The 24,048-nt window shown below is 46.4% G+C and overlaps 1 protein-coding gene across 1 annotated transcript in view; it reads right to left on the bottom strand.

Moving 5' to 3' along the window:
- LOC124551373 (acid phosphatase type 7-like) overlaps positions 1-24,048 on the bottom strand; it is a 196,936-nt gene that overhangs the window by 82,781 nt on the left and 90,107 nt on the right. Inside the window, exons 3-4 of the mRNA XM_047126413.1 lie at positions 17,942-18,142; positions 1,826-2,064 (exon numbers count right to left, since the gene is read on the bottom strand). Coding sequence (XP_046982369.1) covers positions 1,826-2,064; positions 17,942-18,142 — 440 coding nt within the window. The remainder of the gene's footprint in view (positions 1-1,825; positions 2,065-17,941; positions 18,143-24,048) is intronic.

Genomic DNA, 24,048 nt, shown 5'->3' on the forward strand with positions numbered 1-24,048 from the left:
ACCTACTGCCAATAATATGGCCTCACGTGTCATAGATACCAACCACTTCCTTCACCGACTCTCCACCATCCCCACTCCTTTACCTCCTGGATACCTATTCGTCACTGTTGACGTCATCTCCCTATACACCGACATCCCTGACGTCCACGATCTTACTGCTGTTTAACACTACCTTCACCAATGTCCTTCAGGCTCCAAACCCACTACCCCACTCCTCATACACCTTACTAACCTTATCCTAACTCACACTTACTTATCCTTTGAAGGGTAGTTATACAAATAAATCTGCAGCACAGCCAAGGGCATCCGAATGGCACCCTCCTGTGCAAACCTGTACATGGGCCATCTAGAGGAGACCTCCCTAGCCTCCCAAACTACCAAATCCCTTGTCTGGCTCAGGTTCATCGATGATAACTTCACGATCTGCACTCAGAGCATAGCACCCTACCTTCACAACCTTAACACCTCTCCCATCACTTCACCTGGTCCTCCTCAACACAACATGCCCCCTCCGTAGACATTGACCTCTTGGGAGAAACAAGCTGCAGTACCCTTTGTGACCCAATACCCACCCAGACTGGAACAACCAAACCGCATCCTTTGCCAGGGCTCTGATAACCTATCATCGTGTCTCGAGAGGAGAGACATCCTAACCAACAACCTCCGAGCGAGATATGCCCAATGTACCCACCCAGCGCTTCCTATTCCTGTCCTGCCCCCCCCCCTCCCCCACACACACACCACCAGCTCTGCTGCTATCATTGCACAGCTTTTTATCCTGGTATGACTACCAACCAGCTGCCCACCAGGATGAAAGGCTGCCACCAAACTGTGACCAAGAGCAAAGTAGACTAATGTGTGGCACAATCTGCAGCTGAATATAACCTGCTTGATCTCAATGGCTGCTCCACACCCCAAGCCATCTTGGCCCACCACTAGCTTTATGAAACAGTGCAGATGGGAGTTATCCTTACAACACATTCTCTACTCGCAAAATTACACTGGCCTCAATCTACTATAATGTACTGTCCCCAAACCATTTACCAAACTGTTTTCATACCCTTTGTCCTACCACTTCCTCCTTACTCTTGTCTCCCACCCTCTTCGTGTGCTGCCCTCTGCCAATGCACCTCCCCTTTTTTCACTCCATTCCCCCTGCCCCTTCCCACCTTCCTCCTCCACTGCCTCCCAACTTGCACCTCTTGGCAGTCCAGTCCCTGCACCCACTGCCTGATAACACTCTCCTCTCCCTTTACCTGTACACTGCTAACCCTTCCCTTTCCCCATCTCCTCCAGATTGCTGCTGCAGGGATATCGTGGTCACGTACGCGTTAGGTGTGCTTGCTTGTGTGAATGAATGTGTGTGTTTCTCTTTCTTTCTCTTTTTCGGATGAAGGCTGTGGCCGAAAGTTAATATGTACGAGTCTTTTAATTGTGGCTGTCTGCAAGTTAATAACTCAATGCGTTGTCCGTATGGTAAGTTTGCAATCTATCTTTTTCTTACATTGCTGATATTCAAACCTGGAGTTTCCATTGTTTGCCTTCAAAAAAAAAAAACATCGTTAAAAGATATCTGTAATGTATAGCACTTGTTTACTTCCCCTCCCCTTAATCCATACCTTTTTCTTCTTTTCTTTCTCTTCTCTTTCAAAACTAATACCAATATGCTTTAACACACTTTTACACACATCACATGTCCTCACGAATTTTCTCCACTTTGATCTCTTGTTATTTACACATTTACTACTTTTTTTTCTTACTGACAGACCTTAATTAAAACAAAAAAAGACAGTGTAGGCCGACACGTTAAGTACAGTACCCTTACCCAGTCCATGTCGTACGCAAAGTCTCCAACGTGTAAGATACCGTCAGCACTCTGGTGCATCACTTCCTCTTGCAGATAGGGGAGCGACTTGGCATTTAGAGTGCCCATATCCCCTAGGACCAAAATGCGTGGGGCCCACTGAGCCGCGGAATCACCGCCCTCCAATGCTGGTGGAGATGGTGGTGTCTTGAAAGAGAACACTGGTGACCAGCCACCGTCTGAGCTGCCGACATGGTACACTGTAAAAGATACACAAACAGTGACCGAAATATGTCAAATGTCATGTAGACAACATTGGGGGAGGGGGGGGGGGGGGGAGGTAAAGTGGGAGTGGGAGAGCACTGCATACAGTGAGATACAAAGAATACATTATTAAATTTGTAAATGAAACATCTACGCACCAAGTGGCAGCAAGAGAAAACACATTTAAAATTAAGGAAATTTAGGAAACTTGCAAGCTTTTGGAGACATTGGCTCCTTCTGACAGAAGTGTAGGAGGGGAAAGAAGAGGGATGAAGGAAAAGGACTGGTGAGGTTTAGGAATTGACGAGAGTTATGGAAGAGTTGCCCAGAACCCCACATCAGAGGAAACTCAGAGGATAGGATGAGAAGGAAAGAGTATATTGGCACCATTTAGGGAATGGTGATAGTTACAGAAAAGTCACCCATAACCCTGGGGTCAGAGGGGACTTACTGGAGGGAATGAGCAGGAAAGGAAGAGTACTGGTGATGTTTAGAAAATGCTGACTGTTATGGTATAATTGCCGAGAATCCTGGGTCAGTGGAGACAGAATGAGTCTTTCCTACTCATCACATCCACTAAGTCTCCCCTGACTTAGTGTTCTGGGCAGCTCTTTCAATTCCCTAAACCCCACCATGCCTTTTCCTTCAAACCCCTTCCTTCCCCTTCAACCCATCTGACAGGACGAGGAGCCACTGGCTATGAAAGCTTGCACATTTCCTTGAATTTTCTATGTGTTCTCTGCTGCCACTGTTTGGTGAGTAGACTTTTCACCTGTCAATCACATTACATGTTCAAAAACTGCTTATTTTCACTGATATATTACTAAATTTGTAAGTGGTTTGAAAGTATACAGGGTGCAAAATTTAGCACACTAAGCTGGAACCTCCAGCAACAACAATGGCCTAACCTGTCTGGGTATCAAGTTAACAGTGCATGGATGATAGACACAAGTAAGTCATTCCATGCTGCGCCAAAGTTTAGCAACTGTAATGGCTAGCAAGTTATTAAATATCAGTCCCTTGGCAACTCACGACCAGATATTTTGAATGGGAGAGAGCCACGGAGAACAGGCTGGATCGCACAACAGTCGGATTCCTTCTGTATTTAAGTAGATCAGGACAGCGTGGACAATGTGTGATCTTGCATGGGACACAAGAACTGGCCCGAATAAGTCAAATGTGATCAACTTATCAGCTATCTGGAAGAAGAGGTGATCATGATGTTTGCCCAGTGACACCACGTATCATTGTGTTATGTACTAGTCCCAAATGATCAAGAAAAAATGCCATCTGGCAACGTTTACTCTCCTCAGCACTGTAGGCAGAACTGGGACTCGTCTCTCAAGATATAGTGTTGTCATTCAGTCCCCTACCAAGGAACACCTCTCTCTCTGCTGCTGCTTTAAGGGAAACCGCAACAACAGTCACCATGCTGACAATCCGTGGGGTCTCTACATATTGTCACACTGTAGGTATGAATATTTGTCTTGCTGCAAAGCAAACCATTTCCCTACTCAAAAGTATCTAAAGTGATCGTATAACCCTGTACAGCCAAGTTGATAATATTTCTGTCCTCTCGGGCATTTGTTGCGTGGGCTCACTGAAATCTCGCATGGTATTAAGTACTGGCATCCTGAATCCATTGGCTCCATATTTGCAAGGCAGTTCTGGAATCCAGATCAATGTAAGCTGCAATGTCATGGAACGATAAACCGCAGTCTTCATAGGTCACAGTCCTGCTGTTGTTGAATTCACTTTTCCCCTCTTACAAACAGCACAACATAAACAATCAACATTAAAATGCAATTTCTAAGTAAGAAAACAGCCTTTTTTGCTTTTCTTTTTTTTCCTCCTTATATACAGAATGTATATGGCATTCCTTCAGTGCTGTTCCACTGAAATGCTAATTATTTACATATACAAAATATATTGTATATCTCCTGCTAACTTTATATTTGTTGCAAGCAGTCTTCATGAAATTAATATTATAATATCCATCAGTTTATAATAGCCTCTGTAGTGGAGTGGTCGGTGTATCTGACTGCCATACACAGTGAAACCCAGCATTTACACTTTTTGAGGGACTAAAAAAAAAAAAAAAAAAAAAAAAATGTGGGAAAATGTAAAATGTGGGAAATAGCACTTTAAGCTGTAAAAGTTACGTATAGGATACCCCCTTGTACTGTATGTATGATATATGCAAATAACAGGCATCAAAAGAGTTGTCAGAGACTTGTTTATTATCTAATGAAGGTTTATTATCTAATAAAAACTGCTGACATAACTGGAACTGATAACTGTCTGGGAAGCAGGAACATTTGACTCAATTTCAAATGCCATTATTGATGTTTTTGAAAGGCTGCAGCTGTCATTCATTATTTAAATAATGAAATACTGCACTAGTAATGTATTTTTTTCATGCTTAGCACGACGTGTTTCAAGAATTTTTTCTCGTTGCCAAGTGAAAATATGTAAATAAGTATTTTGTAAGGTGTTTGAATGTGTGTTATGTTGTGTCTCTTTTACTGTAGTCAGGTACTGTACCTCACCAGTTTTGCAGGGGGAAAACAAAAAAACAAAAACGAAAAAACAAAAACAAAAACACACACACACACACACACACACACACACACACACACACACACACAGTTTGTAAACACTGCACTTGACAACAAGAATAAATTCTCTAAACAGGTTTTGCTCAGCATGAATAAAACACGTAACCGGCACTTTAAACTAAAAACCATTTGAGCAACACAAAGTGAATGACTGCATCAACTAGCGCTTCACATGGCCGTATGCCAAAACACGCTAAGTATGGTTCATCAGTGTTTGCACAGTAGAGGCAGTTTGGAAACGGTTGTGATTGGTCACGGTATCTTCATTCGAACGAACCTTGTTACTCACATCAGCCACCATGCCAAGTAGAGCTTGGTGGTGGTGGGAGATATGGCATGAATTGTTCCATCTTTTACATGTTTACCAGTTCAAATCCACTGAATAGGGTGCTCTGGTGTCAAGAAACTTAACCACGTAATATTTGTAAACATTACTGGATGACCAACATCATGTCAGCATCATTTTTTCGTAATGCTTAAATTGTGAGGAAATTATAAATATGTTGACACAAAATCATGCGCAAATTAACATTGTGGGCATAGGAAATTTGACGGGACTGATAAAAAATGTCATAAATGACAGGAAAACATTAAAGCGGGGTTATACTGTATATGACCCAGGTTCACCTCTTTGTACTGTCAGGGATTTTTCCTTCGTGGGACAACGAACTGAGTACAAACAACCTTGTGTTACCAATAGAGTAGTTACACTGTAACTTGTATGTTGACATACTTGTTATTATGGGTTTATTTATCTATTGGCACTTTTCATTTCTATTTCACTGTTGCTATTTGAGTTTACGTATTGTCATTTGAAGATAGTGAATGGAGCTGTGGAGGCCAGAAAATGGAGTGTCAAGTGCAGAAATCTGAATATTTCTTATATATTGTCCTGACTGAGTTAAGTACAGGGGTGACAGCAGCATAGGCAGTCAGAAACATTTGCGCCGTGTCTGAGGATAATACCACTGGACAGAGCACAGCAAGAAAATGGTTCTCTCGTTTTCAGGAAGATCATTTTGATATTAGTAACTCCATGTTTAGGAAGACCTTAGGGGTTTGATGAAGATCATTTACATGCATTAATACACAAGGACCCATGTAAGTGTACTCAAGAACTGGCAAATGTGATTAACTGTGTTCATTCTACCATTGTGTGATATTTGCATGCAATGTGAAAGATTCAAAAAACAGGGTGTATGGTATTAGTGGCCTAAGCCAAAATCACAAAAATCAGCAGTTGCTGATGGGCATCTCTGCTTGCTCGTCATCAATTGGCTCGTGAACAACACCGACCATTCCTATCCTGTATTGTTACTGGTGATGAGAAATGGCGCCTGTATGCTAACGTAAGGAAAAAGCAATACCTGTGCCATTGCCAACAAGTGAAACATTTAGCAGACACAATTCAAGAACAATGACCAGGAAGACTGGGTGAACCGATGTTACTTCACATAACACCCACTCACATTCTGCCAGACTGCCAAAAAACACTAAAGAGGAGTTGGGTTGAGACATAATTGAGACATAATTCTGCACCCCGTTCTTCACCTGACCTTTCACACTCAGACTTTCACCTTCTCTGCTCTACTTTGCAACCTTACAGATATGTCCTTTCTGCAAGAAAATGTGCTCTGAACATGACTCGACAGGTTCTTTGCCTTGAAACCACACAGAATTGAAAAGTTACCCTAGTATTGGTAGACTGTTGTAAACAGGGACGGAGAGTATATTATTGATGACTAAAGTCTCTTATGTGTATGTATTGTGTTTATTAAACTTGTGGACAATTTCTACACACTTGTGCTCCAGCCCAATATAAAGGTTAAGGAAATTTGTAAGCTTTCAGAGCCAATGGCTCCTTCTGACAGAAGGGTTCAATGGGGAGGAAGAGCGATGAAGAAAAAATATGGCACGGTTTACAAAAAGTTGCACAGAACTCTGGGTCATGATGGACTTACCGAATAGGATGAGACAGAAAGACTGTTTGCGGGAGACTGCACTAGACGAAATTTGAAAAGGATGACGGCCTGGGGCGGCAACTGCTGGGTGGCGCAGGAGAAGAAACACGCCGTGGCGCAGGAGAAGAACTTTCATCCCATGAGCCTTCCTGGAAGGTCGTTTAGTCGAAGTACTGGGCGATGGCTAGGAGTGCGGGGTACGTAAGAAGTCTTCATGGGACGTTTCCTTCTTGAAGGCCCGTGCATCTGACTCCTGGGCCTTGGTCTTGGCAGAAGATGATGAAGGTGCTTGTGTCTTAGGGGCGACAGGAGGAAGAGGAGACGCTGACCGGGCGATCTTATCACTGGGCGAATGGACGACCGTAGCACTAAAGGTCAGATCGCATGTCTGCGTCGATACCTCCCTGGTAGGCTGAGGACGGTACTGTATTTCCCCGCTGGGAGCACCGTGGGCTTCCTACTACCAAAAAGATTGCGAGCAGCTGAGGTGGACACTTTCTCTTTGCCCCGAATTTCCTGTATACAGCGTTCATTCTTGCAGATGGGACAGTCACGAGAGGACGCTGCATGGTCACCCTAACAGTTCACGCAATGAGGAGATGGAGGTGGACAGTCACCCTCATGGGCGTCCCTGCCACAAGTGACGCATTTAGCCGCATTAGAGCAAGACTGGCGGGTGTGGTTAAAACGCTGACACTGTTAGCAGCGCGTAGGTGTCAGGACATATGGGCAAACAGAAATAACCTCACAGCCCGCTTTGATGTGCGACGGCAGCTGAACACTATCAAAGGTCAAGGAAAGCGTCCGGGTCGGTACAAGGTCATTGTCGACCTTTTTCATGACCCTATGGACAGCCGTCAAGCCCTGCTCAACGAGGAAAGACAAAGACTCAATCTCCTCGTCAGTCAATCCGTCGAGTGATCTAGTAGATACCACACCACGTGACGAATTCAGAGTGTGGTGAGCCTCCACCCGGACAGGGAACATGTACAGGAGTGTGGCCCGAAGGAGTTTTTTGCCTGAAAGGCGCTCTCAGTTTCCAACAACAAGGTACCGTTACACATCCTGGACAAGACTTGACAGATCCGGCTATGGCATCTACGCCCTTCTGAATAATGAAAGGGTCGACAGATGAAAAATCCTTTCCATCCTCAGATCCAGAAACTACGAGGAACTTTGGGGCAGGTGGTAGTACTTTTGTCACTGGTGGCAGGTCAAGTTTCCGTTTGTGGGCAGAAGTCGAGAGAGAAGAAGAAGATAAATCCAATGTGGATGAATCCCCCACGATTGCCAGCGTCTCCGATGGCATGTTCCTTTCTTGTGGGGACCCTCTCGGAGGGCGCTCCCGCCTTGGGTGAATGTTTACACCTCAGGTCACACCTCCCGAGAAACGGATGGAGGAACCAATCGGCACGGTCGGAAGGTGTCAGCTCGGGCAATCACCCCTCCCCGGCCTGGCCTTTACCAAGGGGTACGCACGGGCCCTACTTGTCTACCCAGGGTGGCGAATTACGCTTTACCCCATCAGCGGCTACGCGTGCGAACACATGGGTCGGCCTTCAGGCACACACAGGGAGGAAAGAAGAATAGGAAAACAAGGGGAGAGAGGAAAAGAAAGGACAGACTGTTTTAAACGCCGAGGCAGATACCATAGGGTGGACAAGAAGGCAAGGAGAAGGTGGCAAGGTAAAAAGTAAGGAATACAGTGAGAGAGACCAGATACAAGAGAGAAAGTGGGGGTGGTAGGGGCACACATTGAGAAAACCAGATGGATCCATCAAGAGGGGGGAACAACAACAACAAAAACATTGGAATGAAATCCCTAGGAAACAAGGAAGAGATAGGGGCACATGGAAGAGGACAGTGCAAGGGGAAGTAAAAAGAGTTGGCAAGACCTGGGCAGAATTGAGGCAAAAAGTCAAAGTCAAAGTTAAGCACTGGCAAAGAGCAGCAAACAAAGAGGTTGGAAGATGAGAATGGGGACGAGGTGAGAACAGAGGGTGTGGACTGTTGGCTGGAAGGAGTGGGGACAAATGTTGCCGTAGGTCGAGGCGGGATAATTTTGGGAGTGCAGAATGTGCTGTAAGGATAACTTCCATCTGTGTTGTTTGGAAAAGCAGGTGGTGAAGGGGAGCATCCGGATGGCTTGAGTAATAAAGCAGCAATTGAAATAGAGCATTTCATATGCATGTTATGCCAAAGGGTGGTCTACTATGATTTTTTCCACAGTTTTGCAGTGGGCATCCATCCAGGTGGTATCCATACCAATATAAAAAAACTGTGCAACGATTGCAGTAGAGCTGGTATATGACATGGCTGCTTTCAAGCCTCTCATGGATTAGGATAAGCCTGTGACAGGACTGGAATAGGAAGTGCTGGGTGGGTGGATTATTCTTGTCTTGCACCTGAATCTGCCACAGGGATATGACCCTTGTGGCAAGGGGAGTGGCATAGGAATAAACTAGGATGTCGTGGAGGTCGGGTAGGTGACGGAACACCAGTTTACATGGGGTGGGAAGGATCTCGGGTACGATGCCTCTGATTTTAGGGCTTGGTAATAGGTAATCAAAGATTTTGGGAAGCATATAGAAGGTGAGTGCGCAGGGTGTCAGAGGCGAGGTGGGAAATGGATTCAGAGGAGAGGTTCTGAGAAGGGACTAAGGCTGGAACAACTGAAACACATACTATGCCAGGTCTTTGATTACCTATGATGACTGCAGCCGTGAGTGCGTGAGGTACGCTCGATTGTGTGAATGAATGTCAGTGTGTGTCTTTTTCTGACATGCTAAGGCCAAAAGCTAATGTATAAGTGTTCTTTAACTGTGCCTGTCAGCAACCCAACATGTATCTTTATGGTAAGTAGCAATCTATATTTTCCTTGATATCAATTAATAATATTTATCTAAATTTATTGAAAAAAATTTGAAATTGAGAAAGCTGTGCCGTGCAAATATGCAGGTTCAATTTTTTTTTCTGTAGTCAGTTTCAACTATGATCCGAGGAGAAGTAAAGCAGCGGACAACTGTTTCTCCCAGAATATTCTATCTACTTTCGTACAGGGGGTTCAGAAACAGTCCGAGAAGCTTATACAGGTCTTGCAGCAACAGTTTGAGAAACACCTACTAAGAAAAAACTTCAATACATTGCACCATTTCAGAGTTAATTAGCACTGAAGTTAGCTAACCAGGCTGCTGAGCGTGCAAATTCAAGTGGGCTGCCATATACACAATTGATAGTTGTTCTCAGATCAAAGATGATAATGCAAGGGACTGCTCAGCCTTTGGTTTAGGCACAATTCTCAGTACCAACTCATGTTCAATTTTTGTATTGCTCTCATGTTCGGTTTTAGAAAACCTAATGAAAAGCACGTCTTGGAACACTGTCTCTAGTGGGCTGCTCGAATATGTGCGCACAGAGGCCTGATTAGCTAATTTCGATGCTAATAGATCCAGAAACAGCACGATGTGTCAAATATTTTTCTTAACATTTATTTCTCATCACAATCTACCCTTTAATGCCCTAAAACTGTTTCTGACCACCCAATACATTTTCAAACAAAACTTGTATATACAACATGAAGCCATTTTGTATTCCTCCTTACAACTGCTTTGACACAGAACAGGAAAGTTGTATTTATGGCTTATTTGGTTGGTTGATTGGGGTTTAAGGGACCAAACAGCATGGTCATCAGTCCCTTGTATCAAAGGTGGTCCTTTCAGATGGATTTACATCTCAGAAGACTCAATGATAAAAAGTAAAAGGCTAAAAAACGTAAAAGTGCAGTTGTGTTGTCAATGGTGAAAACAAAAGGAGGGAAGTCAGCAAGGGGGCAACCCAAAGGCTATGCTACAGGCAGGAAATATCCCACCTCTGTTGTAGTACAGGCAAGATGACCTGCTATTTAAAAGCATCCAACCGCTAGAATGTGAAAGTGCATATTGTAAAAGGAGGCTAACCACGTCTAAAAGGCGATAAAAACAGAGTAAAAGGGAGAGAAAAAGAGGATCTTGGCCAGGAAGTGGAGTCAGGAATCTCCAAACACAGCTTACAGTAGGACACTGCCCAACCCTCACCACTTTGCCCCTACTTCAGACGGAGATTAAAAACACTAGAACTGAAAATAAAAGCCACTTTCACGGAGGAAACCGAGAACCAATTCAACCATCCGGGAATCGTCTGTCAACTTTAAAGGTAAAGTGTGGGGAAGTCTGTACTTAGTACGCAGAAGCAAAAGAAGGGGGCATTCTACGAAAATGTGGGCTACTGACTGGAAGGCTCCATAACCACAAAATGGGGGTGGCTCATTACGCAAAAGAAAACCATTGGTCAGCACGGTATGGCCGATGCGGAGACGACACAGGGTGGTCGAGTCCTTTCAGAAGAGGTGGAAGGAAGAACGCCATGGGACAGGTGTTGTCTTAATTGCACGAAGTTTATTAGACAGGGAGGTAGCCTCCCAAGAGTTGGCCCACGATTGTGCGAAGTGGGATTTGATGTGAAGCTGTAAATCTGTCACAGGAGGGGTTACAGAGATGGGGGTTAAGTGACTGCTCCCCCCGGACAAACGATCAGCCGGCTCATTACCTGGGATATCCACATGGCCAGGAACCCATAGGAAGTCAGTGGAACAAGCAGCACGGTGAAGATCAGTGAGACGGTCATGGATGGCCGAGACCAAGGAATGGCAGGAGAAACAGCGGTCAATAGCATGAAGGCCACTCCTTGAGTCCGTGTACATAGCAAAACGCGGTGGAATTGGGATTGTTAATAAAGGTAATGGCCTGAGAAATTGCCACAATTTCACAGTAAACACCCCACAGGTAGTTGGCAGGAGATGATTTTCTGTGCCAACAGAGGACGTGAAGGCATATCCCACATGATCAGCAGATTTAGAGCCATTGGTGTAAAAAACAACAGCATCCCGAAACTCCCATAAAATTCAGCGGAAAAAACAATGGAACACCTTAGGGGGAACAGAATCTTTCGGACCTCGGCAGAGGTTCATCCGAATCTGGGGCCGAGGAACTAACGAAGGGGGGCTGTTGGGGAGTGAACGTGGGCGACAATACAAAGAAGGAAGCTGAAAATCACGGCGAAGAGAGACAAGGCGGAGCCCAACTGATAACCCCGGCCGAGGGCGGGAATCAGGTGGGCGACGTCCTTGGTCTGGGAACAGAACAGTGGGAGAGGAATGGACAGTGATTGCGCAAGGAACCAGAAGCTGGGACTGCCAAACAGAAAGGGAAGGGTGGGATCCCAGCTTCAACCAGAAGACTATCAACAGGGCTAGTATGAAAGGCACCGGTGGCCAAACGGATACCACGATAGTGGACCAGATCCAGGAAGCGCAATGTGGAAGGAGCAGCCGAACTATAAACTTGACAACCATAGTCCAAGCGAGACAGCACTAAAGCCCGATAACGATGGAGAAGGGTGGAGTGGTCCGCACCCCAAGAGGTGTGGGCAAGGAAGCGAATGACATTGAATTTACAGAAACATTCTATCTTCAGAAGTATGATATGAGGCAGCCAAGTGCACTTCTTGTAAAAAGTAGACCCATGAAATGAAACTGTGGGACCACAGGTAATTGTCGTGTATCGACGTAGAGATCCAGATTGAGGAGGACCGTAGTACAGCAACAGCAGTTGACCACCCGCGATTTTAAAGCAGAGCACTGAAACGCGTGTGAGAGGGTCCATGCATAGGCATGTCTGGAGCTGCTGTTCTGCAGAGGCCATCGAAGAGGAACCAACTAACCCAAATGCAGAAGTCAACCACATGCAGAACAGGGGACCGACAGATGCTACAAGTCCATCTATAGCAATGAGGAAAAGAAGTACACTGAATATGGAACCCTGTGGGATGCCATTCTCCAGGGTCCATGGAGAACTAAAAACAGTACCAACCCAAACCCTGAATGACTGATGGAACAGGAACTGGCGGATAAAAATCGGGAGTGGGCCCTGAAGACCGCACTCAGGCAGTGTAAGTAAGATGTGATTATGCCAAGTCGTGCCATAGACCTTGCGAAGGTCGAAAAATACTGAAACCAAATGGTGGTGCTGGGAAAAAGCCTGTCGAACTGCGGACTCCAATCAAAGTAAATGATTGATCGGAGACCGTCCCTCTCGGAAGCCACACTGGTAAGGGGACAATATCTCCCGAGATTCGAGGGCCCAATTGAGCCGACGGGCTACCATCCGTTGAAGTAACTTGCAAACAACATTTGTCAGACTAATTGGCCAATAGCTTTCAACAAACCAGGCTTAAGGTCACGAACCATGATGGTACCCGCCCATTGAGAAGGGAAATCACCCTGGAGCCAAATATAGTTAAGCACCCGGAAAAGATGGTGCCATTGTGGAGCACTGAGATATTTAAGGAATTGGTTGTGAATGGAGTCTGGGCCAATCGTGAGAAGAAGAAAGTGCAGAAAGAAGTTCCCATTCAGTAAAAGGTTCATTGTAAGGTTCTGATTGACAAGGGGTAAAACGTAAGGCGGAAGCTTCGGCCTGCTGTTTCTGGTGAAGGAAAGCAGCCAGATAGGAGACTGCTGCTGATGCTGTTGCAAAATGGGTCGCAAGATGTTCCGCGAGAATCAATGGGTCTGTGCAAAGGCCATCCAGGAGGTGAAAGCCCAGGAGGGTAGACTGCCGAGGGCAACCTTCGGGAGAGCGAAGTGTAGCCCATACCTGTGACATAGGGACAGCAGAACCGAGGGAAGAAACAAAGCGTTCCCAACACACCCGTTTCCTCTGTTTGATTAAGTAACGGGCTTTAGACTGATGGTGTCTAAAGGTAATACGGTTGGTAACGGATGGCTGCCTCGTACGATGTTGCAAAGCTCAACGGCGATCACAGATGGCAATGGCAATGGCCATACTCCACCACGGGACTTGCTGGCAGCGAAATGATCCAGATGAGCGTGGGATAGCAACGCTAGCAGCACGAAAAATCACGTCAGACAGGTCACATAGGACATCATCAATACAACCCGCAAAGAGGCAGAAAAAACAACTTGTGCAGTATATAGAAGCCAATCTGCATGTTGTAAAGACCAACGAGGTAACCTGTCCATCGGGGAGCAGGAAGGGAGTGAGAGAGTCAAAGAGAAGTGGTCACTATCACAAAGGTCGTTGTGTGGCGACCAGTGTAATGAAGGGAGGAGGGAGAGAGAAGAAAGAAAGATCAATGGCAGAAAAGGAACCATGACCGGTACTGAATTGAGTAGGGGAGCCATCATTAAGAAGGCACAAGTCGTGGTCTGCAAGAAACTTGTCTATGAGAAGACCCCGACTAGATGGAAATGCACTGCCCCACAAGGGACGATGAGCATTGAAATCCCCGAGGAGGAGGAATAGAGGAGGAAGCTGCTGAAGGACAGTGAAGGCAACAACTTTAAGAGTGCTGTCAGTAGGGAGATAAAGTTTGCAAAGCGAGACCTCAGAGTCCAGGTGGACCCTAACAGCAATCGCTTCCAATGCAGTTTGAAGAGGAATCCACGTACTAGCAACGTCTGTACAGGCCAACGTACAAACGCCACCAGAGGCCCGCCCGCAGGGGGCCGAGCAGATTTCGACAGAAAACACTGAACCCATGGAGGGTCAGTGAGTGAACGTCAGTAAAATGAGATTCCTGTAGAACCACACAAGCTGCAGAGTAAAATGAAATAAGGGATTTCAATTCCAGAAAGTGATGGTAATATCCATTACAATTCCATTAGATAACCACAGAACGATGATTCAAATGGGGGGTGAACAGGCTAAAGCCAGTCATGCCACCAGATCACCATCCGTCACCGGCAAGGAGTGGGTGACATCCATGAACAGCAGGTCAGAGTCATATTGCAAAGGTGGGGACAGAACCTCTAGCAACACCAGAAGCTCTTTGTCCCGGGACTTCTCCTTTTTTGTTTGAGATTGAGGAGGGCTGTGTGGGAAGGAGCCAACTGCAGCAAGATCTGGAACAGAAACAGAGCGGGCGACCTGGGGGCCCACAGACCGTGGCTCTCGTGGTCGACGTGTGGGAGAGACGCCGAAGATGTGGGACAGTTCTCCAGCTAGCTGGGGAGCGGGGGGAGGGGGGGGGGGTAAGGGAGGGGGGGGGGGGGGGGTAAGGAAGGGGGGGGGGGAGAATGGGTGAAGATGTATCTTCTTTTTCTTCTTATAACCTGGGCAATCCGGTGAATGCGGAGAATGATTGCCATGACAATTAACACACACAGGAACTCCCATTATGGAGTGGACATCCACAGTCACCATAGAGAGGGGTCTGCGAACAGTGGGAAGACGTGTGTCCAAAACGTAAGCACTTAAAACATCACATAGGTGGTGGGATGTACGGCTTTATGTCACATCGATAAACCATATATTTTACCTTCTCAGGGAGGGTATCCCCTTCAAAGGCCAGGATAAAGGCACTAGTATCAATGCGATTGTCCTTCAGGCCCTTCTGAACATGCCGAACAAAGTGAACATCTCGCCGCCCTAGATTGTCCCTAAGTTCCTCATCAGTTTGAAGAATGAGGTCCCTGTGAAAAATTAGACCTTTAACCATATTCAAAGAGTAGTGGAGGGGAGGGGGTAGGTAATGGACACAGGAATTGTGCCAAGATGGTCACAGGCACAAAGGGCCGCAGACTGGGCAGCTGAAGCAGTTTTGAATGACGACGAACCCAACCGCATCTTGCTCAGAGTGCCCTCTTCACCAAACTTGTCTTCAATGCGTTCCACAAAAAATAAAGGTTTGGTATTGGTGAAACTATTCCCATCAGTCCTGGTGCAAACTAAATGATTCATTTCCATTCAAGGAGACGGCCATAGAAGAACGTCCAGAGTTGTGGACCCGTATGCGTTTCATTTGCATCGCGCTCACCCTGATACTACCCACTCCGATTAGGGGCTTTCCCCACGGGCGCCACCCAGCCACAGCAAGGGCAGTCTGCCACGGTCGCCATTGCTGAGAGTTCTGATGTTCCAGGATGACAAGCAACCACTCCTAGGCTTACATGATGAGGTCACAGCTCAGGTATCAGGAGTGTGATCATGGTGTTTTCAGGGGGCTCAACCAAAAGGGTACACAGCAACCCCACCACATGGGCTGGCTATGTACCCAAGCATCGAACAATGACGTGAAGGAAAAGATAAAAGGGACTAGGAGGGCACATGCTGGAGACACTAGGTAAGGTGCTCTTCCCTAAATGGCTCACACTACGGAATAGGTATTTAGTAGTGGAGGTCAAACCCCAGAGGGGGGCCAGAGAATGCCTAAATGATGATGAAATTACTGAACGAAACCAAATCGCAAAGCCAACATAACCAGGAGGATAGCGGGGTCTACATAAACAAGGACACCAAGAGAGGGGAAGGAGCAAGCCAAGGAGCAAGGAGCAAGGGAAGGGAAGGGAAGGAGCAAGGAGCAAGGGAAGGGAAGGGAAGGAGCAAGGAGCAAGGGAAGGGAAGGGAAGGAGCAAGGAGCAAGGGAAGGGAAGGGAAGGAGCAAGGAGCAAGGGAAGGAGCAAGGAGCAAGGGAAGGAGCAAGGAGCAAGGGAAGGAGCAAGGAGCAAGGGAAGGAGCAAGGAGCAAGGGAAGGGAAGGGAAGGGAAGGAGCAAGGGAAGGAGCAAGGAGCAAGGGAAGGGAAGGGAAGGAGCAAGGGAAGGAGCAAGGAGCAAGGGAAGGGAAGGGAAGGAGCAAGGGAAGGAGCAAGGAGCAAGGGAAGGGAAGGAGCAAGGGAAGGAGCAAGGAGCAAGGGAAGGGAAGGGAAGGGAAGGAGCAAGGAGCAAGGGGCAAGGAGCAAGGGAAGGGAAGGGAAGGAGCATGGGAAGGGAAGGGAAGGAGCATGGGAAGGGAAGGAGCATGGGAAGGGAAGGGAAGGAGCATGGGAAGGGAAGGGAAGGAGCATGGGAAGGGAAGGGAAGGAGCATGGGAAGGGAAGGGAAGGAGCATGGGAAGGGAAGGGAAGGAGCATGGGAAGGGAAGGGAAGGAGCATGGGAAGGGAAGGGAAGGAGCATGGGAAGGGAAGGGAAGGAGCATGGGAAGGGAAGGGAAGGAGCATGGGAAGGGAAGGGAAGGAGCATGGGAAGGGAAGGGAAGGAGCATGGGAAGGGAAATGGAATACAGCCCGGGAAAGAAGGAATGCTGCAATAGTTTGGTGCCCTGTACTCGCCATACACATACTCACGAAAGGACCATGAGCCCTCCTGGGGGGTGGCGTATTTGCTTACGATTAGAGTGCTGCTACGGAAACTGAAGAATCTGGAACTTTGTAATCCTACCCATTCACAAATTAAAAATACGTGAAGTACTTTTTGTGCTGTCACCGCCAGACACCACACTTGCTAGGTGGTAGTTTTAAATCGGCCGCGGTCCATTAGTACATGTCGGACCCGCGTGTCGCCACCGTGTGATCGCAGACCGAGCGCCACCACAAGGCAGGTCTCGAGATACGGACTAGCACTTGCCCCAGTTGTACGGACGACTTTGCTAGCGACTACGTGGACGAAGCATTGCTCATTACCCGAGCCAATAGTTAGAATAGCCTTCAGCTAAGTCAATGGCTACAACCTAGCAAGGCGCCATTAGTAACATTGCATGTATCTAAAGAGTCTCACTTGTATCGCCACAAGCTCCAGATGTACCAAAAGGATGGATTAAAGTTAAGTATTCCAGAAGCTACGTACTTTTCTTTATAGCATTCATTACGTATCCTGTTTCAGACCTCACGCCATCCAGCTTTAACTTAACGCGTGCCTTTCGGCTTCCTCTCATTGTGTCTAGGCTGTCTTGTCTAGACACAACACTTTTATCGAAATTACTGTCCTCAGAGATCCAGGAGCTGGAAAGCTGTGTCTCCCACCATGTATACCAGTGACTTGAACCCATTTACTCATTCATTTTAAGTGACTTCAATTCTTAATCAATGTTTGCAATAACAATGAACTATGCTCAACGTCAGAGACAGGTGTGAGGAGATTGACAGAAAGAGGGGGGGGGGGGGGGGGGGGGGAGGGGGAGGAGGAGACACACAAACACAGGGGGGAGCTGGACAAAGACAGTAGGTGGAAGGAATTCATTATATATGGACAATGACAAAAAGTGGAAGGTATATAACCTCCAATTCTTATATATATTTAGCAATTGTGAAACATTGCTATCTTCACTAGTTGTATATAAACAGAAAGGTGGCTACAATTAATATCTAATGCAGCAAATCCAAACTCTTCGAACGTTTGTCAGTTTTTTCACCCTTCTAAATGGTCAGTGTTAATGATCTATATCAAAAGTCATTACTCACTGTAACTTGCACCATATGTCAGATTAGACAATCTGACACGGTGAATGTATTGTGATCTGCAGCCTTTTTTTCCACACTCTTCAAAGTAAGTCATGTTACCATGCTGGAGCTCCAAACCTGGAAGGGTCAGACCAAATTCCACAAAGGAATCTGCTGTCTTTTCCATTGTGCTCCATGTTATCACGACTTCGTTTGGCTTATCTGCAATCAAGTTAAATTGCAATTCCAATTACTCCAATACAATGAATGACAATACAATAAAATAAAATAAAATAAAATGTAACACTCATTTCAATAACAAGATAACAGTAATGCAATACTAAATACCAAACAAGTCATTAAAATCAGCTGATGCAAAAGATTCATGTTATTCACAACCTATCTGCCTAAATGAGTAAGAACTGAGTCAATACATTACTATGTTTGTTAGTGAAAAGTACAATCCCAGGCTAAAAAAAAAGGTCTGGATTGAGGATTTCTTTGTAGGAATGCTGCCACCATTACCTGAAGCGCAAAATCATTAACAGATTAAAAAATGACTTAAGCTCTGCCCTTCAGCAGTGTGTTGTGACTCTTGTCGTTCATGTTGTACATTAATGACTTGGCAGAAAATATTAACAGTAGCACCTTGACAGAGAGAGAGAGAGAGAGAGAGAGAGAGAGAGAGAGCTGCACGAACATTCAATCAGATCTGGGCAAAACTTCAAAGAGGTGCAAGTATGAGCAACATGTTTTAAATCAGCGGCAGCCAAGAAATCGGATGGTTGGTTTGGGGTAAAGGGGCCAAACTACAGGGTCATCAGTCCCTTTTACCTGATGCAAACAAGGCTCAAGGTACAAAAAAACCCAACACCACACCTAAAAAGAACACTAATGGAATGAACAAAACGTGGAGAAAACATACACCACAAGGAAAGTAGAAGAAGGTATTAAAACAGAGAATATGGTCTGGGCTGGCTGATCACAATAATAAAAGAGGATTAGCCACTCACTCTGCAACACATTAAAATGTTCACCTCAAAAAGCCAAGGCGAGATGAACACATGTAGCAAAAGACTACCACCACGCTAAACAAATGTAAAGAAGGTGCGACAGATTTAAAATGGAGGGAGGGTGGGTGGAAATCTCAGAGAGAAGGCTAAACGCTCATCCTTAGATGGTACAATAACCCCTCTCATGAATAAAACGTAAAAACTAAATCAGCTGTTGAGGCAGCGTCACTCAAAACTGAAGGTAAGGTGCTGGGAAGGTTAAAGGTCCACCGGACAGAGGCAGTCTTATTAGCACCACAGCGACACCGAGGTGGGTCCTCGCGACGGAGGAGGTAGCTATGTGTTAGCCACGTATGGCCAATGCGGAGCGGGAAGAGAACCACAAAGTTCCTGTGAGAGCCCCGCATGGAGGTCTTCCACACATTCGAAGTCTCCTTAAGGGCGCACAGTTTGTTGTGCGTACTGAGATTATGCCATTCCGTCTCCCAAAGCTGACAAACCTTGTGGCGTAATAATGATTGCAGGTCAGTTACAGGGATGCCAATCTCCAGAAGCTGTTTCCATGTAGCCTGTTTGGCTGTCAGGAAGTTCATTTCCTGGGATTCTGACATGGCCTGGGGTTCACACAAACACCACGGAACGACTAGACCTTTCCAGGGCATAGATGGACTTCTGGATGATCGCTACCAAAGGATGGTGGGGGTATCACTGGTTGATAGCTTGTAGGCTGCTCAAGGAGTTAGTACAGCAAAGAAATGACTTGCCTGGGCAAGAATGGATGGTCTCAAGAGCATGAGAAATGGCACCCAGACCTGCAGTGAAAGCACTGCAGCCATCTGGCAAGGAGTGCTGTTCAATATGTCCTCCACGAACATACACGAAGCCAACATTACCACGTCAAGAATCGAGAAGTGACGGCAGAGAGCTGCGTGGTTAATCGGGTCCTTAGGACCATGTGAAGCTTTGGCCTAGGTGTACACCACGGAGGTGTATGTGAATGGACCTCGAGTATAGGTGGTAAACACAAGCACTCCACTTCAGACAGAAGGGATCGGACACAAACCATATCTTAAGCAATGACCTGGGACTCTGACGCACGAGATGAAGCGCCGTGGATGGGAAAAGGAGATGGTAATTCGGATGCTCAGGAGAACTACGATTGTGTGCAACATAACTGGTGATCACTTGTGCACACTTAACCTTCAATGGAGGGACTCTGGTATCCTCCACGACACTGGTTACCGAACTTGTCCTAATAGCTCCTGTTGCCAGTCAAACGCCACAGTGGTGCACTGGATCGAGTAAACGCAATGCTGAGGGCACCGCAGAACCATAAACCACACTCCCATAGTCAAGGTGGGATTGAACAAGGGCTCTGTAGAGCTGCATCAGCTTAGAGCGATCTGCACCCCAGTTGGTGTTGCTCAGGTAGTGGAGGGTATTGAGGTGATGCCAGTACTTACGCTTCACCTGTCGAAGATGAAGAAGACACATCAATCGGGCTTCGAAAACCAGCCCTAAGAATTGATATGTCTCCACTACAGTGAGTGGATTGTCATTAGGGTACAGTTCTAGTTCTGGATGAACGGTACGACGCCGACAGAAGTGCACGAGACACGAGTTTGCTGCTGAGAACTGGAAGCTGTTGGCTAGAGCCCAGGGCTGTGCCTTACGGATGGCTCCCTATAGGCGCCGCTCTGCAACACCAGTACTGAAGGAGCAGTATGAAATGCAGTAGTCTTCTGCATATAGAGAAGGTGAGACTGACAGCCCGACAGCTGCTGCTAGAACGTTATTGGCCACTAAAACAGAGGTACACTGAATACAAAGACCTGCGGGATGCCATTCTCCTGGATATGGAAGGAACTATAGGAGACACCAACTTGGACACAGAAAGTATGGAGCGATAGGAAATTTTTGATAGAAGTCAGGAGTGGGCCACAGAGACGCCCCTCATATAATGTGGTAAGGATATGATGTCACCAGGTTGTGTTGGAAGCTTTTCGTAAGTCCAAAAAGATGGCTACCAGGTGTTGGAGTCTGGAAAGGCTGTCTGGATGGCAGACTCTAGGGAAAGTAAATTATCAGTGGTAGAGGGACCCTGGCAGAAACTGCCCTGGCATGGACTTACCATATGTCCTAACAGCTTATAAAAAACGTTGGTGAGGCCGATGGGCCAATAGCTATCGACATCGAGCAGAGTTGAGCACTGGGACGATGGGGCTATCCCGCCATTGCAATGTAAAAACACCATCACACCAGATCTGGTTGAAGATGATGATGCGATGTCACTTGTAGATGGACGAGAGATGTTTAATCATCTGACCATGGATCCAATCTGGCCCAGGAGCTGTGTCAGAGCAATGTGCAAGGACGCTGAGGAGCTCCCACTCTGTAAATGGGTTTATGGGGTTCACTGTGATGTTCAGTGTACGACAGGGCTTTCTTTTCCATCCGGTGTCTGAGGGCGTGAAATGCTGGGGGATACTTTTCTGACATGGAAGCTCGAGCACAGTGCTCAACAATTGGGTTTGTGTCAGTAGATAACACACCATTGATCTTAATGCCAGTAATACCTGTCGGGGTCTGGTACCCACAAACACGTCTGATCTTTGTCCAGACATGGGAAGGTGACATATGGCACCCGACACTCCTGTTTCCATCTTTTTATGAGCTGGTGAACGCATACACGGAGACGATTAAAAGCTATTAGGTGCTCTACAGAAGGGTGCTGCTTATGTTGCTGTAGAGCTCGCCGGTGCTCTTTAATGGCCTCAGTGACTTCCGGCGACCACCAAGGTACTGACTTTCGCCCGGGGAAACCTAAATAACGTGGTTTCCTCCTCATAAACGTTTGTTCTAGTGAACTCCTCAACTACCACATTGATGGTACCATGTGGGGGAGATTCAATGGAGACAGCAGAGGTGAATACATCTGGGGATATGGTGCTGGGGGAGTGAGAGGAAGATGGGAATGTAGTCACTACAACACAAATCATCGTGGGCTCTCCAGTGGACAGACGGGAGAAATCCTGGGCTAAAGAGGGATAAATCAATGGCCGAGTAAGCGCCATGAAAAATATTGAAATGTGTGGGGGGGCCAGTATTTAAGATCCAGATGCCAACCTGAGACGGGAAAGTTTCAACATCTCTACCTCAACCAGTAAGCACAGTGCCATTCCACAAGGGGTTACGGGTGTTAAAATCTTCCAAAAGTAGGAGAGGTTTAGGGAGTTGATGGATCAGTGCAGCCAATGCATTCATGGGTACTGCACCATCTGGAGGAAGATGCATGTTGCAGACAGGTATTTCCTGCGTAGTCCTTAACCTGACAGCCACAGCTTCAAGAGGGGTTTGAGGGGGCATAGGTTCACTGCATACTGAGTTCAGGACATAGACACAAACTCCATCTGACACACTATTATAGTCGCTACGGTTCTTGTAATATCCCCTATATCCGAGATGGGCAGAGCTCCGCATTGCGGGGAACAAGGTTTCCTGGAGGGCAATGCAGAAAGCAGGTGTAAAGCTTAACAGTTGCCATAGCTCAGCCAGGTGGTGGAAAAAACTGCAGCAATTCCACTGAAGGATGATGATATTGTGAGACTGGGTAGGCGTGAAGCATGCAAGGAGGCAGGTTACGCCTCAGGGTCAATGGCTGCCACCGATTGAGTATTTCTATCCATTCCTATTGTGGATGAGGCGTCAGTGAGATTCAGGTCCTCGGGGGACGCTGGTATCTCCACGTCAACTGCAGGTGTAGAAATGGTAGGGAGTGGTGGTGTTGAGGCCAGACTACTACTATCTTTGCTTGCCCTCATTTCTCTTTAGGGGCTTGCTGGGAGGACTTCTTTGAAGTAGCTTCAGGCACAGAGGAAGATCATGAAGCACTTTGTGCAGCAGCTTTTGACTCCTTTAGCCACTGGAGAGTGTCCACTGTGGCATTAGTGGATACCTTGGGGGAGAGGGTCCCGAGGGACCCCTTCCACATGAGAGGTGCAGAGGCGGCTCGTTTCTCCGGTTGGGGGAGGGGGATGTGACCGATTTCTCCCGCGTTTGGGGGCCTTGCTGCTGAACTAGGTACTTTGGGAGCAACGGAAGGCAATTTCCCCCTACCACCGAGAGGGGAGATGTATTCCGAAGGCCCGGAGGACCCACTGTTTGTGGCACAGAGGGTGGTAGATTACTACTTGTGATGGCGATGGTAATGTAGCTGCAGCTTAAGTGGATGTCAACTGAACAGGGCACGATTGACCTTTTCAGGTAACTAATCACCCTCATAGGCCAAGATGAAGGCACTGGTAGCAACCCTGTTGTCTTTGGGCCCCCTGTAAACGAGCCAGATGAAATGAACACCCCGCCATTCTAGACTGGTGCAGAGCTTGTCGTCAGACTGCAAGAGGTCGCAATGGAAAATAATACTCTGGACCGTGTTGAGGCTTTTATGGGGAGTGACGGAAACAGGAATACCACACAGCCGGTCACAAGTGAGTGAGGCCCGGTACTGGGCTGGGGTTGATGTCTGAATCAAACTGCATCAATCCTCGTCTCGGACAGTGCTGTCACTTCCTCTAACGTATCCTAAAGATAATATATGAAAAGCACCAGTTTGCTTTTGTTCTATAATTTTTTTTTATTGCTAACCGGTTTTCGGCTTACAAGGCCATCTTCAGACATTTACTGATTATTATCACCAAATAAGTTAAATGTTAGCAGACAACATTGGAAGAGAAGTAACACATCTAGAGTGAAGTAGAAACATACGGTGTGTAACATCTTTGCAATGAAATAGTAAAAACTGAACAGTACATAAATAACAATGGAGTTGACAGGAACACCTTTAGCACAAAATAGGAATAGCATGCCTACATAACAGTTTCTATTAATAAACAAAACTAATAAAATAAGATAAAATTAGTACTAGACAAGGCTGCATCAAGAGGTATGAAACATGGAGAGTGATACACAACCAATTAAAAAAGAAGAGACAGTTGTCAATGTAAATACAGAATACACGAGGAACTTAAGCAATATCAATAAGATAAACAGAAATTAGTAAATGCAGGAAAATTGAGGTGTTTGAGGGAACCTACAGTTTGAGAGTGTGATGGTACT

Source organism: Schistocerca americana, chromosome 9, assembly GCF_021461395.2.
Source record: "Schistocerca americana isolate TAMUIC-IGC-003095 chromosome 9, iqSchAmer2.1, whole genome shotgun sequence".
Taxonomy (NCBI): Eukaryota; Metazoa; Arthropoda; class Insecta; order Orthoptera; family Acrididae; genus Schistocerca; species Schistocerca americana.